This window comes from Idiotropiscis lumnitzeri, chromosome 13 (genome assembly GCF_059441095.1).
Source record: "Idiotropiscis lumnitzeri isolate Australia: NSW breed Sydney's pygmy pipehorse chromosome 13, RoL_Ilum_1.0, whole genome shotgun sequence".
NCBI classification, from domain to species: domain Eukaryota; kingdom Metazoa; phylum Chordata; class Actinopteri; order Syngnathiformes; family Syngnathidae; genus Idiotropiscis; species Idiotropiscis lumnitzeri.
This window is the reverse complement of record NC_142403.1, coordinates 21,228,138-21,249,297: the sequence shown is the minus strand read 5'-3', so window position 1 is coordinate 21,249,297 and position 21,160 is coordinate 21,228,138. Positions and strand designations below refer to the sequence as shown.

The 21,160-nt window shown below is 47.3% G+C and overlaps 1 protein-coding gene across 1 annotated transcript; it reads left to right on the top strand.

Annotated features, from left to right (window-relative positions):
* The first annotated feature begins 723 nt into the window (after positions 1-723).
* Positions 724-20,354, top strand: zc3h3 (zinc finger CCCH-type containing 3). Its single transcript, XM_088313391.1, has 12 exons — positions 724-865; positions 2,526-3,813; positions 4,410-4,570; positions 11,040-11,190; positions 13,155-13,318; positions 14,273-14,336; positions 14,535-14,687; positions 14,820-14,889; positions 15,820-15,951; positions 18,290-18,426; positions 19,493-19,650; positions 19,864-20,354. The coding sequence occupies exons 1-12, from the start codon at positions 820-822 to the stop codon at positions 19,893-19,895; spliced, it is 2,556 nt and encodes an 851-aa protein (XP_088169517.1). The 5' UTR covers positions 724-819; the 3' UTR covers positions 19,896-20,354.
* Positions 20,355-21,160: the final 806 nt, after the last annotated feature.

Genomic DNA, 21,160 nt, shown 5'->3' with positions numbered 1-21,160 from the left:
TGCATTTGCGCTTTGTACTTTGTGTGTTCGTTGGGATGACATGAAATTCAAATATGTTCAACACTGTTACTTTAAGCAAGTCTGCAGATGCACAGACGATCGTGAAGGGGCTTTACACCACATCACAACACACACACGCACACGGACACACACTCGAGTGTGGTTGAAATCTAAAAGTCCTCCAAAAATTACTTGTCCAAGATTAAGCACAAAGTGGAAAAATAACTAACACTTACTGAGTAGCTTTCAAGTAACTATTTTTACTCAGTCTGACTGGCAAATTGGCAAAAATATGAAACGAATGTGCAACTTCAAATAACTGCCTGAAAATAGAACCGTAACTATCTTCATAAAATAAGAAACGAAAGCAAATTAAGATGCACAAAATAGTCATCATAAAAGGATCTTTGTTCACACACATTTGTAATGTAACCCGAACCTTCACCGCGCACAGATTGATTGCGGCTATTGTTTTTTCGAAGTGATTTGAAAGTAAAAACTCAATTACTTAATCCGCCCCCAGTGGTTTATATATTTAGTGTTCGTTTTTGGTAAAATATTGAATATGAAAACAATTCGTCAATCAAAATAAATTATGACCTTATTAAAAAAACACAAAAAGAACACGTGTTGTAATTTTCAGGATCTGGTGGTGATCATTTACAGACAGATTTAATATTTGATGCTTGTTTTTTTTTGTTTTTTTAGCGGGTGCGGGTGTTTCATCCTTTCCTCTTCCGGAGCAGAAGGGGGCGCTGACACGAATAATGTGGTGGGAAAATACCGTCATTACAGGAAGAAGAAAGAAGTGAGATAAACATGGAGCAACGTGAATCGCTGAAACGACAAATTGATCTTCTACAAAGTACGTGTTTGTGTTCCTATATTTTATATGAGAAGGTTGACATGGGAAAGAACTTGTTTTTCCCGTATGGCTGGCCTTTTTGTTTGTCTGTAATTTCTCGATAACCGTTTGTTGTTACGTCAGTTGAGCTCCATCAGACTTTTCCGACTAAATTTCCTGAACGTTAGCTGGCGATTTATTGAGCGCTATCAATGTTGGGCTGCCGTCATTATTGTCACGTCTGATGTCCAACCTTAAAACACGAATTTACACTGAATGGCTGTTTGCAGCTTTAACGTGATTGAACGAGCACACGCAATTTACATTTCGCTGTCAATGATTCTCACTAAAATGTTAATCTGTTGTCATCCCAAGTCAACCCATCAGAACTTGGCATAAAAAATAATGTCAATGCTGTCGTCAACAGTGTTGGTATTGACAATTGGGACGCTATGTGAATAAATATTTTGTTTTTAAAAACTGCGGTTTAGTGTATTAACGCTCCATTCTTACAATTACTGTTGGTCAGTATCTGAGAGTTCAAACCACATATCAGGTCCAAAGGCCTTTCAGTAACAGAATCATAAAAGTGGTCAACAGCAAATTTGAGCTGACTTTCTGTGCAGTTTTAAAATGCGCATCAATCTGCTTCCAATTCTGTGGGCCAACTCTGAAGATGGTCGTTTTTGGCCTTTGCTTTTTCCCCACTGGTGACGTCTTTATGTCTGGTGACGCGTCCATGGAGAGAAAATCATATTGCAATTCGCTCACTGAGGTCGAGATTCAAATTGCTCTGGTCAACAGCAAAATTGGAGAGGAAAGTCCGTCAGTGATGCACTTCTGTTTATGCTGGCGGACGGACGGTAACTTTGGAACTCTGAGCGAATAAGTGCCAACAGAAGTGATTTTCAGCCATCCACGGACCACCACGCATCCACAAGAACAGATGAAGGATGAGGAGGAATAATAATAATAATAATATTCCCTTTATTAGTCCCACAATGGGGAAATTCGAGATTCAAACCCAGGCCTCCTGGGGAGACTGAGTCCTGAACGCGGCGCCTTAGACCACTCGGCCATCCTGACAGTACCACATTTTCTTGCGGTCCAAGCTGTTTCTAAATGAATCCAATTTTGTGCTGTTCCCCTCGTAAACTTTTGTATCGACGGTCCTAAAATAGTGGTGACGAAATGTAATTTAGCAATGTAAGAAGCGCGTTCAACATAACTGATGGAGTGACAATGCTTGTTTTAAATTCAATCGCTTTCTTTTTTGTCTTCGTTTTTTTACTTGTATTTTTTGTAATAAAATACAGCAAAACCACAAATTTGTTTTTTGGGGGCAGAGAATTGAACGGATGGGATTTGCATTCCTTTCGATGGCAAACGCCGATTTGCGATACAAATGTTTTGAGTCGCAAGTTTGGTGACGGAATACATTCAACTTGTATCGCAAGTTAGAGCATTCACGTAGGAAACGAAAATACAAAATGGACATTTGACCAAAGCCAGCTCAGATGGTTTGAAAATTTCACGGTGGCCTGCAAATGATGTCGATATACGCCTCGCCGCTTTTGTGGGAACTGTAATCGAGACAAAAAACAAAACAAAATGGCACAAGCTTGAAAGTCAGTCTTCTCGATGTTTTCATGTCCATTTATCTTTCTTTTCACATTTTTAGGTCTCATCGATAAACATAAGAGCGTCCACGGCGACAGGCCGAGGCTTCCAGAGGCGGCAACCACATCCAGGGGGCGGAGCCAAAGTGCATCGGTCACGAATCCGCACGGCTCGCACGCTTGTCCGAGCCACGGTAGCTGGAGGAAGACTTACTCTCTGAAAAATAAGAACCCCGCGTCCACCGTCTCAACCTCTTCCACGGAACGGCACGTTTCATCTCGCCATCCGTCGCTACCCGGCCCCACCGGTCACAAAAACATTCCATCCACTGCATCGTCAAAGAAAAAAGGGCAAAGAGAAACGCTTGACCCGGGCATTCACAATGTGGCCACAGAACAAAAAGACAACTGCAAAAAAGTGGCAGCTGAGCCCAAGCCGCTTTTGTTCGCGCAAAATCCGCAACAACTGCCGGTTCAAGAAACGCCAATTCCAAAAGCGAGACTTTCCGAAAGCCGCCCCGCGGCCAAAGCCGGCGCGCTGAGCAGGCAACTCCAGCGTCGACCTTTTCTCAAAAGTCAAAGCAGCAACACTGACATCCAACCGCCAGATGCCAAAAAACACATCGCAAGCTCATCACCGCAAGCTTCGCCTTCGAAGGTGCCAAAACAAACTTTCAAAGAGCATCCTTTGTCTTTGTCTCAGTCAAGCCGGGCCACAGGCAGGCAAACCAAATCCAAGTTCACTTGGGTGAAGAACCAAAATTGGGACGCCAGATCAAGTAGCTCCGTTTACCCAGCAGCGAGCAAAGATGTGCGAGCCGGCGCTAAAGTTTTGGTTTTAAGCGCAGGCTCCCCCTCGTCCTCAGTCGGCAAGAAAACCCCTGGCAAAAAGGCCCGCAAACTGAGTCCGATCATCGCCGGCGCCAGGGCCTCCAAGTACAAGTGGGTTTCCTCCTCGGCTGCCGGCGTCCAAGCCAAGACTTGGAGAAAGTCGTCATCTCCCAAGACTCCGAGCGCGGATCGGAGAGCTCCGGAAAGGGGAGACGCTCCGAAGAAACTCAAAGCGGGCTCCTTTGCCTCCACAAAATTGAAAAGGGGGTTTGCAACTTCTTCCCCGAGTTCGTCGTCGAGCAGATACCACTGGAAGGTCGGCGGTCTCAGGTCACCGGGGGGAGGGGCAAGAGCGGAAGCGGTGGCCCAACGTCCATCTTGTTTTGTTTGGGCATCGGAAAAACACCACAAAGGAGCAAAAAAGGCTTTGAACGTGCCGCAAGGTGACGCCCACCAATCTGCAGCCAACTCATTCAAGCTTCGCAGCAGGATGAAAATCATCCGCAAGTCGGCCACGAGGTATGTTGTGGAAGCCGTCACGATTCATTTAAAAAAAAAAACATAGCGTATATTTTGGAGGGCGAAAGTCCAAATAAGCCACAAAGATCACGTGGATAATTGGCAGAATTGAAGAAGACGAAGATGTGTCGTGGATTGCGCAATCGTATTGCAACTCACGTCGAATGAAGGTCCGCCACCGTAGCCTTATTTTTCTACGAGAAAAAAACAAACCCGACTCACTTGAACTTGCGCGCATGAGAGAAATGTTGTTGTCGTCCGCTGGAACCGCGGTTGAACTTTTTAGCCAGAATTGCAAAAGTTCCACGAGCAACATTCGCCACTTCCTGTTTGGATTTGAAACCTTGGCTTGTCGCTCCGCAAATGCTTTTCTTTTCAGTTTCAAATGTTCTCCCTTAGCGAGAATCATCCAGCGGGCCAAGATCGTGTCTCAAGTCGGACTTTTCACGTGTTGTGAGAGGACAAAAGTGTGTTTGCGCTCCAAATTGTTGATGACTTGAATTGCTGACCACCATTTCAACGCAATTTGACTTTTGTCCACCTCAACCTTCACTTAGTTTCTGTTTTGCTCTCGTCTGTCTTTGTCGTTGCGCAAGTGCAAATGGAAGCGGCTCGATGAAGGGAGGCCTCTTATTGGCTACGAAACAGTCGACGAGGGGCCACGTGCACAGCCTTCCGAGGAGGACGCCCCCCCGGGAACTGGTTTCCTTTGGGAGACACAAGTTGAGGCGACTCCTTCCGACTTCATCGAGAACAAGTCAGTCATCACACGCACTCGTGTCTCTCACCTCCACCGCCGTTTTCCTTTTTGGGTTGACTGACATTTCGGCTGCGCCGTGAGAAAGGACGACGGGATCGCTCTGGTCGGGAAGTCGGCTTGTAGTCGCTGTGGCGTTAATTTGTGGAATTTCTTCTCTTGTGATGTCGTTAAGAATCTTTCGCATTTCTGGAGAAGAGCCTGCCAAAAGTGTTTGTAAAAGAAAGAAAGCTTCAACATTTATTGTCAAGAAAAAAGCCGCCCTTCCCCAAAATTAGATGTCCGTTTATGCCTTTCACTTTTTGATTATTAAATGATTGATCAAAATTGGCGAGTCGGTTCTGTAGATTTGGACTTGTGAGGACAAGCAAGTTCCCAACGATTGCAAAGTGTGGCCCGTCTGTCCGAACGCTATTACATTTTTCTTTCACCACTAGGGGGCAGCAGGTGTTGCGTTTATGTGTCTGGAAGCTTCTGGAAAAGGCGAGAAAAGAGGAAGGAGGTTAATTGATTGCCCGCTTCGGCTGCATTGGGGAACAAGTGCAGATAGCAGATAATTTGCAGAGGCGGAGGCACTGCTATCATGTCTTGCCACCGCTCTCCCCTCCAGTAGATAAAAAAAAAAAAAAAGAGCTAATGCATAATGATCATTTTGCAAATTGGATTGTTTTAACGAAGTGCAGAATGTCGGCTGAACCTAATTGAAAGCAATCATTGTTTTTACAGTCCCATCCCCCATCCTCTTGCCCCTCCAACCCTGCGGTCAATCTGCGTGTACCCTACACGGCACGCCTTACGCCGTCATTTTCCACAGTCGGTGGAGTCCGACCGCATTAAAAAAAAACAAACATTAAGCTTTATTTGTCCCAATGGCTCGGTGTCTTATCGGTGCTCTTTTCGGATTCTTTCATCCGACTTCATCCATCCTGTCAAGCCTTCTTCTTCCGTTCACTCGCTCTTCATTGGCTCTTCCTACTTTTTTTTTTGTCATGTGTGCGACCTAATACGCCTGCACCGGGAACACATGCGTCTCTAATTAAAGATGGGGGCTTCGGAATTCTCGACAGAGAAAAGGTGGCGCTGGGGTGAGTGAAGAGGAAGATGGAGTGCGCAAAGCTGCTTGTTGCTGTCTGTGTCTTTGATAAGGGCAGCTCATAAAGAGCAAATTGAATTACTAATGATGGCGAGTCCCTATAGATGGGCCCATTAAAAAAAAAAAAAAGCAACCTGATGACCACTCACACATGCCGGCGCTACTCTGGCAAGCAATGCGTCTTTATTTCTTGCCCCAATGGCTGCCTTTTGCTCTTCTTCAATGTTTCCTGGGGAGTTTTTTTTTTGAAGATGCTCTATTAAATTCAAGCATAGAACAAGCGTACAGTACATCGACTCGAGTCAGCAGTTAAGTTGTGGCAACTAGTCGAGGTGCGCCTCTTCAATTGGCGGGACGGAGCCATGCAATCGCGATTATCTACTAAAGCGACGTGCACAAACGAAGCGTCGTGACGTCCTTGTGACCGATTACGGGGCCAATAAATAACGCAATCCCATTTTTATTCTTACTTTGAGGCTTCCTCGTTCAGTAGTTTCTTTGGAATTGTAATCCCACTTTGAAGACCTTTTTTGATTTCATGTTTTTTTTTTTTTTTATGCACTGCATGGCACTGACAGATTTTCGGAGGTTAAAAATGAAAGCGGACCGCTCACATTTTGCATTTTGAATAAAATGTTGCGCTGGACTGCAAATCAGGCGTAGCAGAAATGAGGTGAAAATAATCTGATTGTTGAAATCAAATTGACTTTGTTGAACTCGGTTTAACGTTATAAAGAAACCGGGCGAATTAGGACGCCATTCAGCCATCGGTTTCTTAACAAAAATGTTTTGTCCTCTCATTCCGACGTTGAGCAGCGAAGCCAGACTTGCTTCTTCCCAGCCGCTTCAGTTCCGCTCTTCTGGGCGATCCAGAGGCGTTCCGAGGCCAGCCGGCGGAACTTTTCCTTCAAGTTCGACTTGAAATGAGTTAGCGCGTGTGTTTAGTCTCCTCCATTTTCAATCCATTTTTTTTTTTTCCCAAAAACTTCTGAATACTAAATGCTACTCAAATAATGTGTTATTGGTGAGGGGAACTTATATTTGGTGTGCTTTATTTCATTTTATCTTCTACTCAGAGTGCTGCGAGATCGCAGATGGCCGTGTTCTTTCTTTCTGTTTTCTTTTTTTTTTTTTTCAAGCTTGTGCATTGAACTGTGGCGGACGCACGTGTTGAAATTGATACGATGAAACTCGAGACAGATTTTAGTGCGTCTCCTTCCCCATTTAGGAGGTAAATATTTTCTTGGGCTCCAAAGCAGCGGCACATGCGCGATGCTGTCTGAATAAATCAGAAACCCAACATGACAAGCCGTGCTAATTATTTGAGAACACACGGCTGTCCAGGCGGACGTCATGTTTGGTAAATGGCATGGCAGGAAAAGCGCTTCCAGTATAAGGGGAAGGAGAAGTCAAAAGCATGATTTAAAAAAAAAAAAAAAAAGTTGAATTAAGTCACCATTCGAAGAACATGTCAATGACTTTTATTGGAAGCTAAATTTTGAGCTTGAGGAAAAAGAAACGGGAGGAGAGCCGCCGTCGCCAACTCTCTTTTTATGAAAAGTCAAACGCACAAAAATTAGGACTCTCAAAAAAGGCCAAACGTCGAGACCGCTCACAAGCCGACGGAATGGACCAACATTGGCAGAAGTGGCTCCGGCCTGTGAGGTCACTCGCTAGGCCACGCCCCCTAACGGCTCACCTTGAACGTAGCTACAAGTTGACGTCATGACGTTTGGCTTGTCCAATGCGCAATGATTCCACTTTGGAAAATAAGTTGATTTATTGACATTCAAAAAATTGTTTTGAGTGGCCTGCAACACAAAAAAAAAACTCGTAAAACTAGTCTGTCCTTCACTTGTTGACAAGCTTCAGCACAATATTTTCCCGTCTTCCAAACCTTTTTCATGTGTGAAATTGGTGCTCAAAATGTTCCTCCAGAGACGCCGTGTGCTCTTGAACGTCCAAGATCGGAGAAGCCTTTGAAGGACCTTGAAGCGTTCACGTCGTCTTTGGTCCCTCCGTGTGGAGCGCTCAGTTCGGCCGTCCGAGCTCCGAGCTGATGCCGGGTCTCCTGGCTTGTGATGCGCGTTTCCTTTCCTGAGCCACTGGCCGCCCGCCGCCTTTCGCCGGCCCAAAGGGACCAATTAGGGCCGAGCTGCCAGCTGCGTCTCGAATGAACGAAGGCTCGGTGGTGCCGCAAAACAAGGGCGATCCGAACAAAGTTCACTCGCGGATGAAAGAAAAACATCAACCTTAACGTTTTGTGCACAACAAGAAACTTGAAGACTTGAAGGAAGTGTGAGCGTGTTTGTTTGGATTTGGATTTTTTGTTTTTTCCCACTTCCTGTGGTTCTCGAACACGATGGCAAAATTCTTTTGGGCCTTCACGTCAACAATCGCGTTTGGCTCGCCTTCACCCGCTTTTGCTCTTCTGACCTTTGACCTTTGCCCCCTCGCCTTCACCTCAACAAATGTGGTGCGGTGCCACATTAAGATCCTTTGGCAACGGCGCGACTTGCGTCGATCGGATTGGCCGAGAGTCGAATTCAACATTTTGAAAAAAGAAAAGTGAAAAAGCTTCTGTCGAAACGCAAAATCCAAATAAAACCCAAACAAATGCGAGCTTTGATAACTTGATCTGCTAGCCGGGCCGCTAGCTAGCGGCTAATATTAGCAGCTAACGTCAATGCAGTTATTTGCAACGCGACCGTTTCGCCATCGTCGCTTTCAACTTGCTCCGCTCACGCGTCCGTTGAGCTTAACGGCTTTTCGTTTCCGTTATCTGACGAGGCATTGGCTTAGCGGGTGCAATCTGGAAAAAAAAGAAAATATTGTATTGAAGTCCAAATTTTGGTATTGTGACAAAAGTCTAGTCCCATAACTGACGGGACTTTATTTGACATTCTGATTTTCATTCGTCTTTGCACGCATCCGGCCCGAAGGTCTCCAACGTGCGTGGCATCTCTCCGATTGCGTGCCTGCAATCGGCGTTGAGGGAAGCGTTTGAGCAGCTGACGGGGCTCCATCACTCATTGCCCCAAAAGAATTAGCACCGTGACGAATGCAAGACCACGCTGGCATTCGCAAGCAGAACCTCACCCCGGAAGGAAATCCAAACCGTGTGCGTCACTCCTTGCCCTTTTTTCTGTTTTTTTCAAAGCGACGGCTGCTTGACTTTAGACTTTTCACAAATCTAAATATCAAATGTCGTCCAGAATGTGGTCATATCGTGATTTGAAATGTTGCACTTTCTGCCTGCGCTCTCGTGGCGTTTTTAGGGACGAAATATCAATGGCTTGGCCTCGAGGGATTCGCTCACCTTGAAGTGGCCCTTTGCCGCTCTCGACGGCGCGCATGGCCTAACGCGTCGTAACGGCTGACGCCCCTCAAGCGGACAACGCCGCAGGCTGTGCGTCTCGATGCTTCCGATGGCATTTGTTGATTGACAGGCTCGCTCATCGTTTGACCTCACCACGAAGTGGCAAACGCATCCCCGGGACGGGACGGGAGGGCGACGTCGGCCCAAGTGAGGGTCACGGGTGGGTCAGAGGGGAGGAACGTTTGTCTTAGCTTGTTGCAAACGGACGCTGTTGGATTTGGAGAGTTGGTCATTTTGTTGTACTTGAACATTGTCCGGTCGCCGCCTAAATGTTGTGACATTTTTGGAAAGCGTCGATATGATTTAGCTTTTATTTCAGGACACGCTGAACTACGATGTGGCTCGGGATGAAAACGACTTTGACACCCCCGCCACAGGTCAGCTGGTGACGAGAGTTGAAGCCACAAGCCACACCCCCAACAATGACATCATTGCCTTCCATGCTTGCAGCAACTGGGCTCTTGTGTTGGTCTTTATTCGCCATGAGCTTTTTCTGCATCAACAGATCACGGTTAGCATTGCCGTTTCGAAATGGCGATGAGGCTTGCAGGAGACAAAAGTGCAAAAATGCAAACGTTTGCACAACGTCTGTCGGAAAGTTGCGTGTCAAACCTACGCGGATCATGTGAAGAGCTTTTCGGGCTTAAGCCCAGTTATTACATTTGACGTTAGCATGGCCTCGCTGACGCGCACAAGAGCGGCGGCGCTGTGGGAGTCAGAAGATGAACCCCCGGGAAGGGGAATATGGCACGGCGCTGTCAAAAATCCCATTTTGTGTCGAGCAGCCCGAGACCGATCGAGCGTGGAATTTGCACGCGGGAATGGCGGCGACTGCTGGGAACGTGGCGGAGGGGGCGACGCGTGGCCCGTCGGTGGGCCTCACGTTGACGGTGCTTAGGTGAGAGATTCTTTCGAGTGCTCTGCGGTTCCACCGGATCACGATTTGTGACAGCTCTTGGGCAGGATTTCGGATCGGTCCGGTTTCACCATTTGCGCTCTCGGTAAAGCTGAAAAAAGAAGGAAAAAACGAAAAATGTGGCAAACGGCGGTGCGTGTGTTTGTGTTTGTGCAGTCCTGCCCCAATGCACAAGAAAATCCAGAAATTTCTCAGTCAGCAAATCGGCCACTTGAAAAGCCGCTCGGGTTGTTCACGTTTTCAATAAGCAAAGCAAACGTCGTGAGCATTTGATTTGTTCTCTGGTCAATGTTCTCCCTTGAATCAAGAGCCGCCTCTCTGCTGTTAAATGGAACGTGCGGCGGGCGCCGCGCCGTGGAAACAATTGCTGCGTTGTGGAGAAGGAAAAGTGGTGCCAATCGTTTTATTGTTTGCAACTTTGTGCCTGATCAAAAAGGTTAATTAGAATTGCAAGCATCCTCGCAATTGCCAATTGAGACTTGAGGAGAAGGAGCAGGACGGAATTAGCCCCTCACAAGCGGCATAAAGCTCTTTATTAGCCCCGCCCCCCCCACACCTCTCGTCTTTGCACTCAATGGTAGAAGCGATTGTATTGAAGATTTCGCTTGCGTCTCATAACTGTTTTTTTTTTTAAAGGGGGGGGGGCGCAATGTGTTGTCAAACTTTGAACTCAAACGTGTTATGCGCTACTCAATTGTGCCCCTCCCACAAGAAAAGCATTTCAATGCATGAATTATTTGTCAAAGTAAACTTTGGGAATGGTTGCCTCCATGAAAAAAATGTCTTCTTCAAGTGACCGATGGAAGCAAACAAATTTGGGGAGTGGGACAATTTGCACGCTCACTATTAAGTGTCGAAATGTGACTTTTCTGAACGGACTTGAAACGTTTCAATACAGGCTGCTTTGTATTCAAATCTTTGACTCCATTTTGTTTTCTCTGAACACTTGTAAACGTTTGTAAATGTGAACGAGGCTGTGACAGACGGCAAGCAACAAGCGTGGGATCTCCGAAAAGGTTCTCTGGCTTTTTCAAAGCAAATTATTGGGAATATGATTGTCATCGGACTTTGCTGTCCGCAGGTCCGACGTTTTCTTCTCATGGAACTCCCGCCTCGCTGAGGATCTGCCCGACGCCATACAAGATGCTTGGCCACGCCAGCGCCAATGTGGCGTACGCGCTTCCGTCTCGTCATGCCCTCTCCTGGAGAGCCAAGAAAATCCAGTCGGCGAGGTAATCCCTTGAGACGTCACCGAGTGCAATATCTCTCCGCTCTCTTTCGAGCCTCCTCTTTTACATTTCAAACGTCGCATGCGGAGAGGCGGTCAGCAATTTACTGCGCTCGAGCTTCTTCCCGCCAAAGAGACACAGAGTGGCAGACTTTTGTTAGTTGAGTTGTTTTTTTTTGGGGTTATTGTTTTACGTGATGTGAGGAGGGTTGGTTGGTGGGCGTCATCCAGATTTGGTTTGCCGGCGAAGCCCAAAATGTGGCAAGATTTGGGTGACTTACTGCCACGGTGTTCATTTAGCCGCGGCCGTAAATATTGATTGGTCACGAGAATTTCAATTGGAGCGCCTTGACATCCCGTGAAATATTCCTCCGTGGCAAAGTGCGATAGTGAAGGAGAGGATCCTTCGGGAGCCGCTATCTCGCCCTTAACTAACTCGGTCACTTCTTTTTAATGCTCGCGTTGAAGACCTCTTCACGTTTTCAATTTTCGCTTTTTGAACAGAGCGGGAGGCGGTTCCAACGCTCCTCTTCATTTTTAACGCTCTCGGTCAAGCGCCGACCTGAATATTGAAGAATCTGAGCTTCGGTTTTTTATTTATTTATTTATTTTGTGTCTGCGGAAAATGTCCCTTTGGCTTCCGGTAATGCTAAGGCGGTAAGACGAGATGAAGTCTCCCGATTTGGAAGGTCTCTCTCTCGTGTGCGCGCGCCGTGCGGCCGCTCATCTCCTTTAGTGCTCGTATCGATCATTTCAGGATGGAAGACTCGAGCCCATAAAGTGAGAACGCTTTCCCTTTTCTCTTTGTCTCGTGCAATACTGCCGCATAACTTTGATCATCTGCGCTTGTGGTCCAATATTGTGCACCCAAAAAAAAAAAAAAAAAAAATCCTCAGCTCAAAGTGAACGTTGTGTCGAGGTTAACGGATCATGTCATGTCGCTCGCGGTTCGCCGGGCCGCCCGCTCCTCGTTTAAGCGTCCCCGCTCGGCACTCGGCGCTCCCACATTAGCCTCCTCCGTTACGGCCCCCCAGGCTGCACTCGGCCTGCGCCGGCGTTGGCTACTTCCTAAAGAGTTGTGTTGGCAATGCGGCACGTTGAGCGCAAGCCTCTTTTCGCTCTAATGGGAGGCATGAACTCTTGCGCCAAAGCCATTTCCAAGCCGTCTGAAATCCGGCAGCAAATTACCCGCCGTGGCACGCTGCACAAGAGCGGCGGCCCGCCCCAAATCCAAGTGACAGGACAGTGCAATTTATCGCCATAACCCTTTCACATTCTGCTTAACACGGAATGGAGTGTGTTTTGAGGCCTGTTGCGCGTTGTGCGAGTGTCTATGTGCATGCGTCGTGTGCGCTCGGGTGGTCTGTGCGCGACGTCGTCTTGGGTCAACCTCACCTGCCCTGCCTATTATCTCATTGATTTCCTCCTCTCCTCTTTTCAATTCTCTCCATTTCCACACTGCCATCCTTTCCATTAGAGGAGCAATTCAACAGAGTGCTGTGACATGGTGGAGAGCCTTAGGGGGGGTCACACTGTTGGGGGGCTTGCCGGTAGGATGGGAAACATAAAAAACAAAAACAAAAACCCTGCTGATAACAAAAGCATCAACGTGCTTGACAAAGCGATGATCAGATAAGAACGTCCAAACTCAAATTATACTGTAGGAGGGGCAAGGGGGGGGGGGGCATAGCTTTTTATTGATTGATTTTTTGGTCCCCGAAAAAATCTGATGAAACGAACTTTATACACTAAATTAGGACCAGAACCCGCGCAAGACATATAAACTATGAAAAGAAAATGACTCCGCCCACCAATCAGACGCGTGTCAATTCAGTGCCTCCAGATGATCCTTTTCCATTTTTGAGTGAGTGAATATTGGCGCAAAACAATAACGTTGATTTGTTTTTCACACAATTTGAGTTTGTAAACGAACGCGTCTTCAAGAAGATTGTTGACTTTTTCTTTCAGGAGTTTCCTGCAAAGTCGTCAGAGATCGTCGCTCGTCCGATACCCGGCGACCGCTCACCACTGGAAACAATCGAGCATGTGTTGGATTCGCGGTCATCTGTACCAAGTCTCGGCCAATAAGCTGTCGCGAAGCGTCTGTCACGACACGTCGGTCAACCCAACAGGTAGACTTGCTGCTATTTTCTCTCCGCTTTGTCTTGTTTGGACGATTTCATTCCGTTTGCGTTTTAGAATATCAAAATTGGAGTCCACTTGGTGGCGTTTGCTGGATTTGTTCACATAACCTTTCCTGAAATGCTGTCAAGTGTTGAAGATATAGTACCATTTATTTATTGTGTTTACATTCTTGCCTCCTCCAGACCAACTCTTTCCCAGTATGCTTTACAACTTGAAACCTTTGTCAGAGCGCCTCACCTTTGTTGGCACGTCCAACTTAAAATCACATTTGATCTTTCTGTCCGTCACAAATATTTCAGAATTCCAAATCAAGATGGCCCATCTGGCACTTCCTCTTTGAGGTTTTATTTATTTTTTTTCCCGTCCAAGGTTACTTGAGCGCAGTGAGCGCGCCGTGTTTCTGATGGCGAGCGGGATGTCGCGTTTAACTTTTGCACCAAAATGTCAAGGCACCGTGCTAAAAATAAGCGCGCCATTTGGGTGGCCCACATTGGCCCGAGGTCATTTTTGTTTCCATACCGACACCGGATCAAAAATAATTGAAATGGTTTCAAAAATAAATTCTTGATTTATTTGTGCGCTCGTCGTTCCGTAAGCCCGGAGCATTTTCAAAATGGCCGCCCTCCTGAGATGGCAGGCGGATTTTGCCGCTCACCTTTTTTACCCGCAAAAATGCCACATTTTGATTCATGAAAGCAAACGGAAGATTTAGTTGTTGAGGAGTTGACTTCCCCTTCAACATTTTGCATCCTAGAAAAACGAACCATTGTGTTGAAGGATTGTCATTCGTCCAATTTGTTGGTGAAGAACACAAACTCCAATACAAGTGTAGCATAATATTTCATCTTAAAAGTTGTTGTTTGTCAAAAAAACAAAACAATTTCTGTGATGAAGTGTCATGATTATTTCTTTGAAAAACTTTGTCTTGCTTCCAAACTTAGGAAGAAGCTTTTGCCAAGTCTCTTCTGCTGGCAATCACAACAATAGCCCTCGTCATTTTGCCAGGTAGGCGCATATTTTCTTGGGATCGCCGGCTTTTGAACAACAATTTAATGCCGTTCAAGTCGTCCACGCGATCGCCATCCCGCCCGACACGCAGCCCTTCGCTTACGCGTTTCGGAACTTGGCTTTTGAATCGGATCAAAAATCACCACAAGCATCTTTTCATGGTCTTGTTGCTTCGTTTGTCTTTTTCTAAACCAGCCGCGCAGTCCAGCGCAGTCTTGCCATCATCAGACAAGCTCGCCAAAAGAAGCAGAGGCAGTACTGCATGTACTACAACCGCTTCGGCAAATGCAATCGTGGCAGCGGCTGTCCCTTCATTCACGACCCGGACAAAGTGGCCGTTTGCACGAGGTAACAAAAGAACTTGAAGGAAAACAAAACGCTCTCCTCCGGTCGCTAGCTTTAAAAATCAAGCCCATGGCGACGTTGTTGACTTTGCGAAATGAAATTGGCCGCATTTTTGACATTTGAAATGTCGTGCAGATTTCTCCGTGGGACGTGCAAACAGGCGGATGGAGCGTGTCCATTTTCGCATAAGGTTGCCAAGGAGAAGGTAAAACGCCGCCCGTGTCGTTTTCCGAGTTTGTCACGCCAACGACGGCTCACATTCTCGCGACGCGTTCGCTGATGCCTGAGCGTCTCTCGTGACCTCTCGGAGCGAGATCTCGCACTTGGAAAGATGCAAACCGTAGTTGGACGAGCGCCACCTCGAAACTTCCACTCGATATAAATGCCAACGTAGACGACGCCCGCGCCTCCGTGTCGCTCGTCGCCGCGTTCCTCAAACGTGCTGAAGGTGCTCAACCGCGACATCGGCCTTGTCGAGCCTCTTGCTCGCCGCCGTATTCGTGTTCGCTTTTCTTGAAGTCACCCGGCGGGCTTCATAAAGTCTCAAGGAGAAGGCCTCCATATGTGAGACGGGGGGGTTGGGGGGGCTCCGAGTTTTGCACACAGCACCCATCCAAACCCGATCTGAGTGGCAGTGTGGCATCGTGAACGACGTCCGGCATGCTCTCGGTCCTCACAAACAAACAAACACGCACAATCCACAGCCGCAGTCACAGGCGCGCTAACACTTCACAAACATCCGATGGACAAGATGAGAGCTAGTCCAGGTGCTCCATTTGTAAATATTTCTGGCGCAGTTAATTCCCGATCCGTTGCCATCCTCACTCTGTGGTCAGCGGACGCCCACCCGGCCTGGGAGATATTTTTAAGCACACACAAACAAACACACGTTCGCTCTCAACTGCAATGCTCGGCGACGCAAATGAGCCGCTTGACGCGCGTGTGGCGCACCTGTTGACAAAGTCATGTCATCGCTTGTCGTGTCAATCCTCACCAGCGCCTTCTTTGTCACATGACACTCTTGCTCGCCGTCTCCTTGACACACAACAAAAGTCAATTCCGGATTGAGGAAAAGAAATCAAGATTTGTTCCGGCCTCCGTTGGGAAAATGTTAACCGGCTTTGCTTTTGTTTAGATGCCGGTTTGCTCGTATTTCCTGAAGGGAATCTGCAACAACAGCGACTGTCCTTACAGTCACGTCTACGTTTCCCGTACGGCCAAAGTTTGCAAAGACTTTGTCAAAGGCTACTGCCCTGAAGGAGAACAGGTAATTGCGACAATGCGTGCCGTGCGTGGAAACCTTTTTTTTTTTTTTTATCCCGCCGCGCTGTCCGCTTCCATCAAGCCAAAACATTTTCAACGTCATTCTCACAAATGCAAACGAAAACCGACCAACAAATGGCATCCACATAAGTCCAAAAAAAATCGAATTGAATTGATCGAAAATGAGCTCGACTCGCCGCCGATTAGGAAACGTGACGAGACGCGAGTGCGAGATTGTTTTTTTTTCAAAAGGCTGAAATGATTTTGAGCCCTCAGCTCACTTGGTCTTGACTTGAGTGCCCATCCCCCGCCTTGCTGGTGCACGCCCCCTCCTGCCGTCTTGTGGGGGGGGGGGGTCGCCAATTGCGAAAATCGCCTCAGAATGGATGGAAATGCATTGGGGGGGGTGAGAACCAAAGAATTCTTGAAAAAATGATGAGAAATATTCACCATCCATGGAAATCGGGTGGGGGGGGCGAAAAAAAGCCAAATTTGGAAAGCGCGTCTTCTATTTTCATTTTATTTCGCACAAACTGAAAATGCTTTTGGGGTTGGTCTTGATGGTTTTAGTTGAGGTGCTTCGCCGTGTGATTTTCTTCATGTGGCTTCTCGTCTTTTGGGCCGTCAGCGTGCGTGCGAACGTTGCGGAGGCTGGAGCGGCTCCATGATGGATAGCAGGCAGTAATTATAGAAGTGAAAACCGCTGAGGTCGGCACGACGGGCCAGCGCGGCATAGCGTGCGGCATCACCGAGGTTAAAGCAACGCCTCGCATCCCCCCCTCCCTCCCCCGCTCACCGACATCACGCCTCATTTGGATTTTGTCTCAAGCGAGGGGACTGCATCCGTCTTTAATTGTGGCATCTTTCATGAGGCGCCTCAGCATCGTTCAACACCGTGCGAATTACCCAACGGCACGTTTGCACAGCGCTCCAAATGGTCGCCGCATTTTGGAAACGAATTGCCCCCCCCCCACCCCCACCCCAAAAAAAAAATGTCACTTAGATCCGGAGCGGCTTATCAATGTTTTTCTTGACTTCTACATGATGCATTTTTTACTTTAACGACTTGGAGTGCAAACAAATGAGTGTGAGGTGCTTTGTCATCAATCAATTTCGCAAACAAACAATCGAATGATTTGTTCGGTAGACGTGAATTTTCCAAAGGTCTCATTTAAACCGGCATATTAATGTAACACCAATGAACCTTTTTTTGTTTTTTTTGGGGGGGGGGGAACCTCACCAAAACCCAAATTCAGCAGCGGCGCCGTTCAACAAGATGCTGAACATTGTAACAACGTCTGGCATTCTGTTTAAAAAGACACATTTAGCATTTCCGGGTTGTGTCCGTCATCGTGACGAGTGGCAGCCGAGCTTCATGGCAACTTGATGCGTCAACGCCTCGGCATCCGCGGCACCCGAGGGTGCGACGTGAGACGGAATCTGGCGCTTCGGTTTCGTGTGAGAGGAGCGAGTTCCTGGAAAATCCGTTTGGGGATCGTTCGGCGCTCGCTCTCACTCTCACGTCGACGTGTTGCCGCTAACATTCTCGCCGCTCTATTTCGGGGCTATTCTCCTCGCCGCTCCGCACGCGGGAACGCACTCCTTGGAACCTGCTGCCCACCGTGATTATAATTAGCTTCTCTGACAGGTGGGAGGGATCAAATCTCGGAGAGAATGAAGCGTCCAATTTACACCCGTCTTCCACTGTCACACACACACATGCCTGTGAAAGCTCGCACAATCATCGTTTGCTCAACTTGCATTGTGACATCGCGGCTTCCGAGCTCTAGAAAATGATTTGCAATGGAATGCGTTTCCAAAGGGGGTGCGTGTGTGTGCGTGTGCGTGCCTGAGCTTGACGGGGACGCTTGTGACACGTGTACTGTAAACATGATTGATGTCAACAAGAAGTCAACAGTCGCCAACTAAGCCTCAGTCGTATTTCTCTTCTTTGCTGTCACTGTTATGCGTTCTCTCTCACACACGCACGCGCGCCTCCGAGTAAGCCAAGAAATGGCCAAATCTTGCATCATACACAATGATGTAAGGACCGCCGTCCACTTTCTTTGCTGATTGCTAAAAAAGAATAAATGTTTGAATTGAAGATGAGGAAAAAAAATAAAGAAGGAGCAGCAACCAAGCAAACCGAGACGATGAGCACTTCTTTAATCGCGGCGCTTCTTGTCAGCGCGATTTAACAAAAGTGTCACGTTAGCATGAGAAAATAAAATCGTGAACGATTCGCTCGACGGCACCCGCTGAGGAAAAAAGCTGCTGACCAAAACATTCAAGCCGTTGCAAAGTAAACAACCGTCCGTCTTTTGTGTTTGTTGACCCACCAGTGTAAGAAGAAACACACTCTCGTGTGTCCCGACTTCTCCAAAACGGGTTCCTGCCCCCACGGAAGTCGTTGTAAGTTGCAGCACCGCCAACGTGCCAAACGCAGTGTGAGCGCTCCGAACAATCAACCCTGCAAGAGGTCAGAAAGAAATCAACTTGGCTCGCATGAACGTCGTCGCGTTTGTCGTCACGTTTGTCGTCACGTTTGTCGTCGCGTTTGTCGTCGCGTTTGTCGTCACGTTTGTCGTCACGTTTGTCGTCACGTTTGTCGTCACGTTTGTCGTCACGTTTGTCGTCGCATTTGTCGTCTTGTTTGTCGTCACGTTTGTCGTCTTGTCGTCACGTTTGTCGTCGCGTTTGTCGTCGCGTTTGTCGTCACGTTTGTCGTCACGTTTGTCGTCACGTTTGTCGTCACGTTTGTCGTCGCGTTTGTCGTCGCATTTGTCGTCTTGTTTGTCGTCACGTTTGTCGTCACGTTTGTCGTCACGTTTGTCGTCTTGTCGTCACGTTTGTCGTCACGTTTGTCGTCACGTTTGTCGTCACGTTTGTCGTCACGTTTGTCGTCACGTTTGTCGTCTTGTTTGTCGTCACGTTTGTCGTCACGTTTGTCGTCACGTTTGTCGTCTTGTTTGTCGTCACGTTTGTCGTCACGTTTGTCGTCACGTTTGTCGTCTTGTCGTCACGTTTGTCGTCACGTTTGTCGTCACGTTTGTCGTCGCGTTTGTCGTCTTGTTTGTCGTCACGTTTGTCGTCACGTTTGTCGTCGCGTTTGTCATCGCGTTTGTCGTCTTGTTTGTCGTCGCGTTTGTCGTCACGTTTGTCGTCTTGTTTGTCGTCACGTTTGTCGTCACGTTTGTCGTCACGTTTGTCGTCTTGTTTGTCGTCACGTTTGTCGTCTTGTTTGTCGTCGCGTTTGTCGTCGCATTTGTCGTCGCATTTGTCGTCTTGTTTGTCGTCACGTTTGTCGTCACGTTTGTCGTCGCGTTTGTCGTCTTGTCATCACGTTTGTCGTCACGTTTGTCGTCACGTTTGTCGTCACGTTTGTCGTCTTGTCGTCACGTTTGTCGTCACGTTTGTCGTCACGTTTGTCGTCACGTTTGTCGTCTTGTCGTCACGTTTGTCGTCACGTTTGTCGTCACGTTTGTCGTCACGTTTGTCGTCACGTTTGTCGTCACGTTTGTCGTCACGTTTGTGGTGCCGGCCAGGCCGTGCCTGTCCGTGGTCCTCCCACGAGGCTCTCGCCAAGCTCCGGAGACGCCTGCCACAAATTCTCTGGCGCTGCCGTCCTTCATCTCGCTCTCCAGCTCTCCCGAGGAGGCCGACGCGCCGCAAGCACGGCTCGCCACAAACTCACCGCTTAAAGGTAAGCAAAGCTGCAACGCTCTTTCAACTGCGAGCTGAGCTGAGTCTTGACGGCTTTGTTAAAAAGCTTTCTTGAAAAAAAAATCTCAAATGTCCTGTGGCCTCGCACAATCGCTCTTTATCTACTTGTCAACCTGGACGTCACTCACATTTTTTTTTTCCAACGGTCAACACTTACTTTTGAATCATGTCCATCTGTTGCTTCCTTTTACAGAGAAAAACCTGCAAATTAAACCTCGGTTGTAGAACCCCCAAGACGAGCGGCGCTGGTGGACACAAATATGTGATTATTAAATTATTGTTTGTAATGACAAATGAAACGTGTTTGAATTATTTTATTGACGTTTTCCAACCTGTAATTTTGCACATTTTCAAAGGTCAAATCTTGCTCTTTTTTTGGGGGGGGTGAAAAACATGCTGCGGGAATTCCAACACGCAACTCAGTGAGCGTTTTCGTCTCAAGTGCGTCTCTTCCGCTGAGAAACAAGTTACTTCATCGTTTTGTGTTGCGGCCAGCGCTAGAAATGTTGTTGTTGGATTCAAGATTTAAGAAGAATCATAATTCTTTCTTCGCTGTTTTATGTTATGATTTTATTGTATTGATATGAATTATCTTGACTTGCTGTATTTTGAAATGTATTAAAGAGATTTTCCTTTTTACTGGTGTGAAATGTGTCAGATAAATAAATGCCTTGCTTGCTTTAACAGTTTGGTCATCCTTTTGCGTCTTTTTTTTTTTTTTTACTTGGGCTTAGGGGGGCAATAGTCACTCGAAGAACTTGAAAGAAACAAAAACACCAAAAAACGAATGTCATTCTTTGCTTTATTTTTGGTCCTAATTAAAATGGGCTGGACGATCTGCGGCAAATGTGAACTCTATTCTGGTGGATTTGTTAAATGAATTCAGTTTGTGTTGCAGAAGCGTTCTCTCACCCTGAAAAGTGTAGTCAGCAGGCTCCTCCCGTGGCCACCTCAGTCCCCAGACCTCAACCCCATTGAGAGCGAATCCAGCCAGGTCGCTGGATGGTTTTGAGCTTGGACGAGCAACTTAATTTCTGAAATTAAAAAAAAAAAAAAGCGGCTAAGCCATTGCGTGATGTAATCCCAGTGTTGACCACATGATGGCGCCTCCAAGCCCGAGGCTGCAATTGTGAAGAAGAGCGCCGCTTGGCCGCCACTACGCTGCTCTCCAAAGCGCAGAAACAATTTGCGTTGTCGGAAATCGCCCTTCTGAACATGTTTCAAAGACGTGTGATGTCGTCATTGGGCAAGCCGAAGAGGACGCGTTCAAGACCAACTTGACTGCTCACAGGTGAGCGAGACAGACAATTTGTTCATTTGAGGATTTCATTGACATGCCGGAAGTCTAATGTTAAAATCTTGAGTACGTTTTGTTTTTTTGCTGTGAAAACATGCCCAAAATGAGCTCTTGTTGTCTTGCTGTTGAACTTTTGTTTTGGTTTCGTTTTCATGTCGTCCTGTCGCCTTTTGGGCTTTGCGCACATTGATCA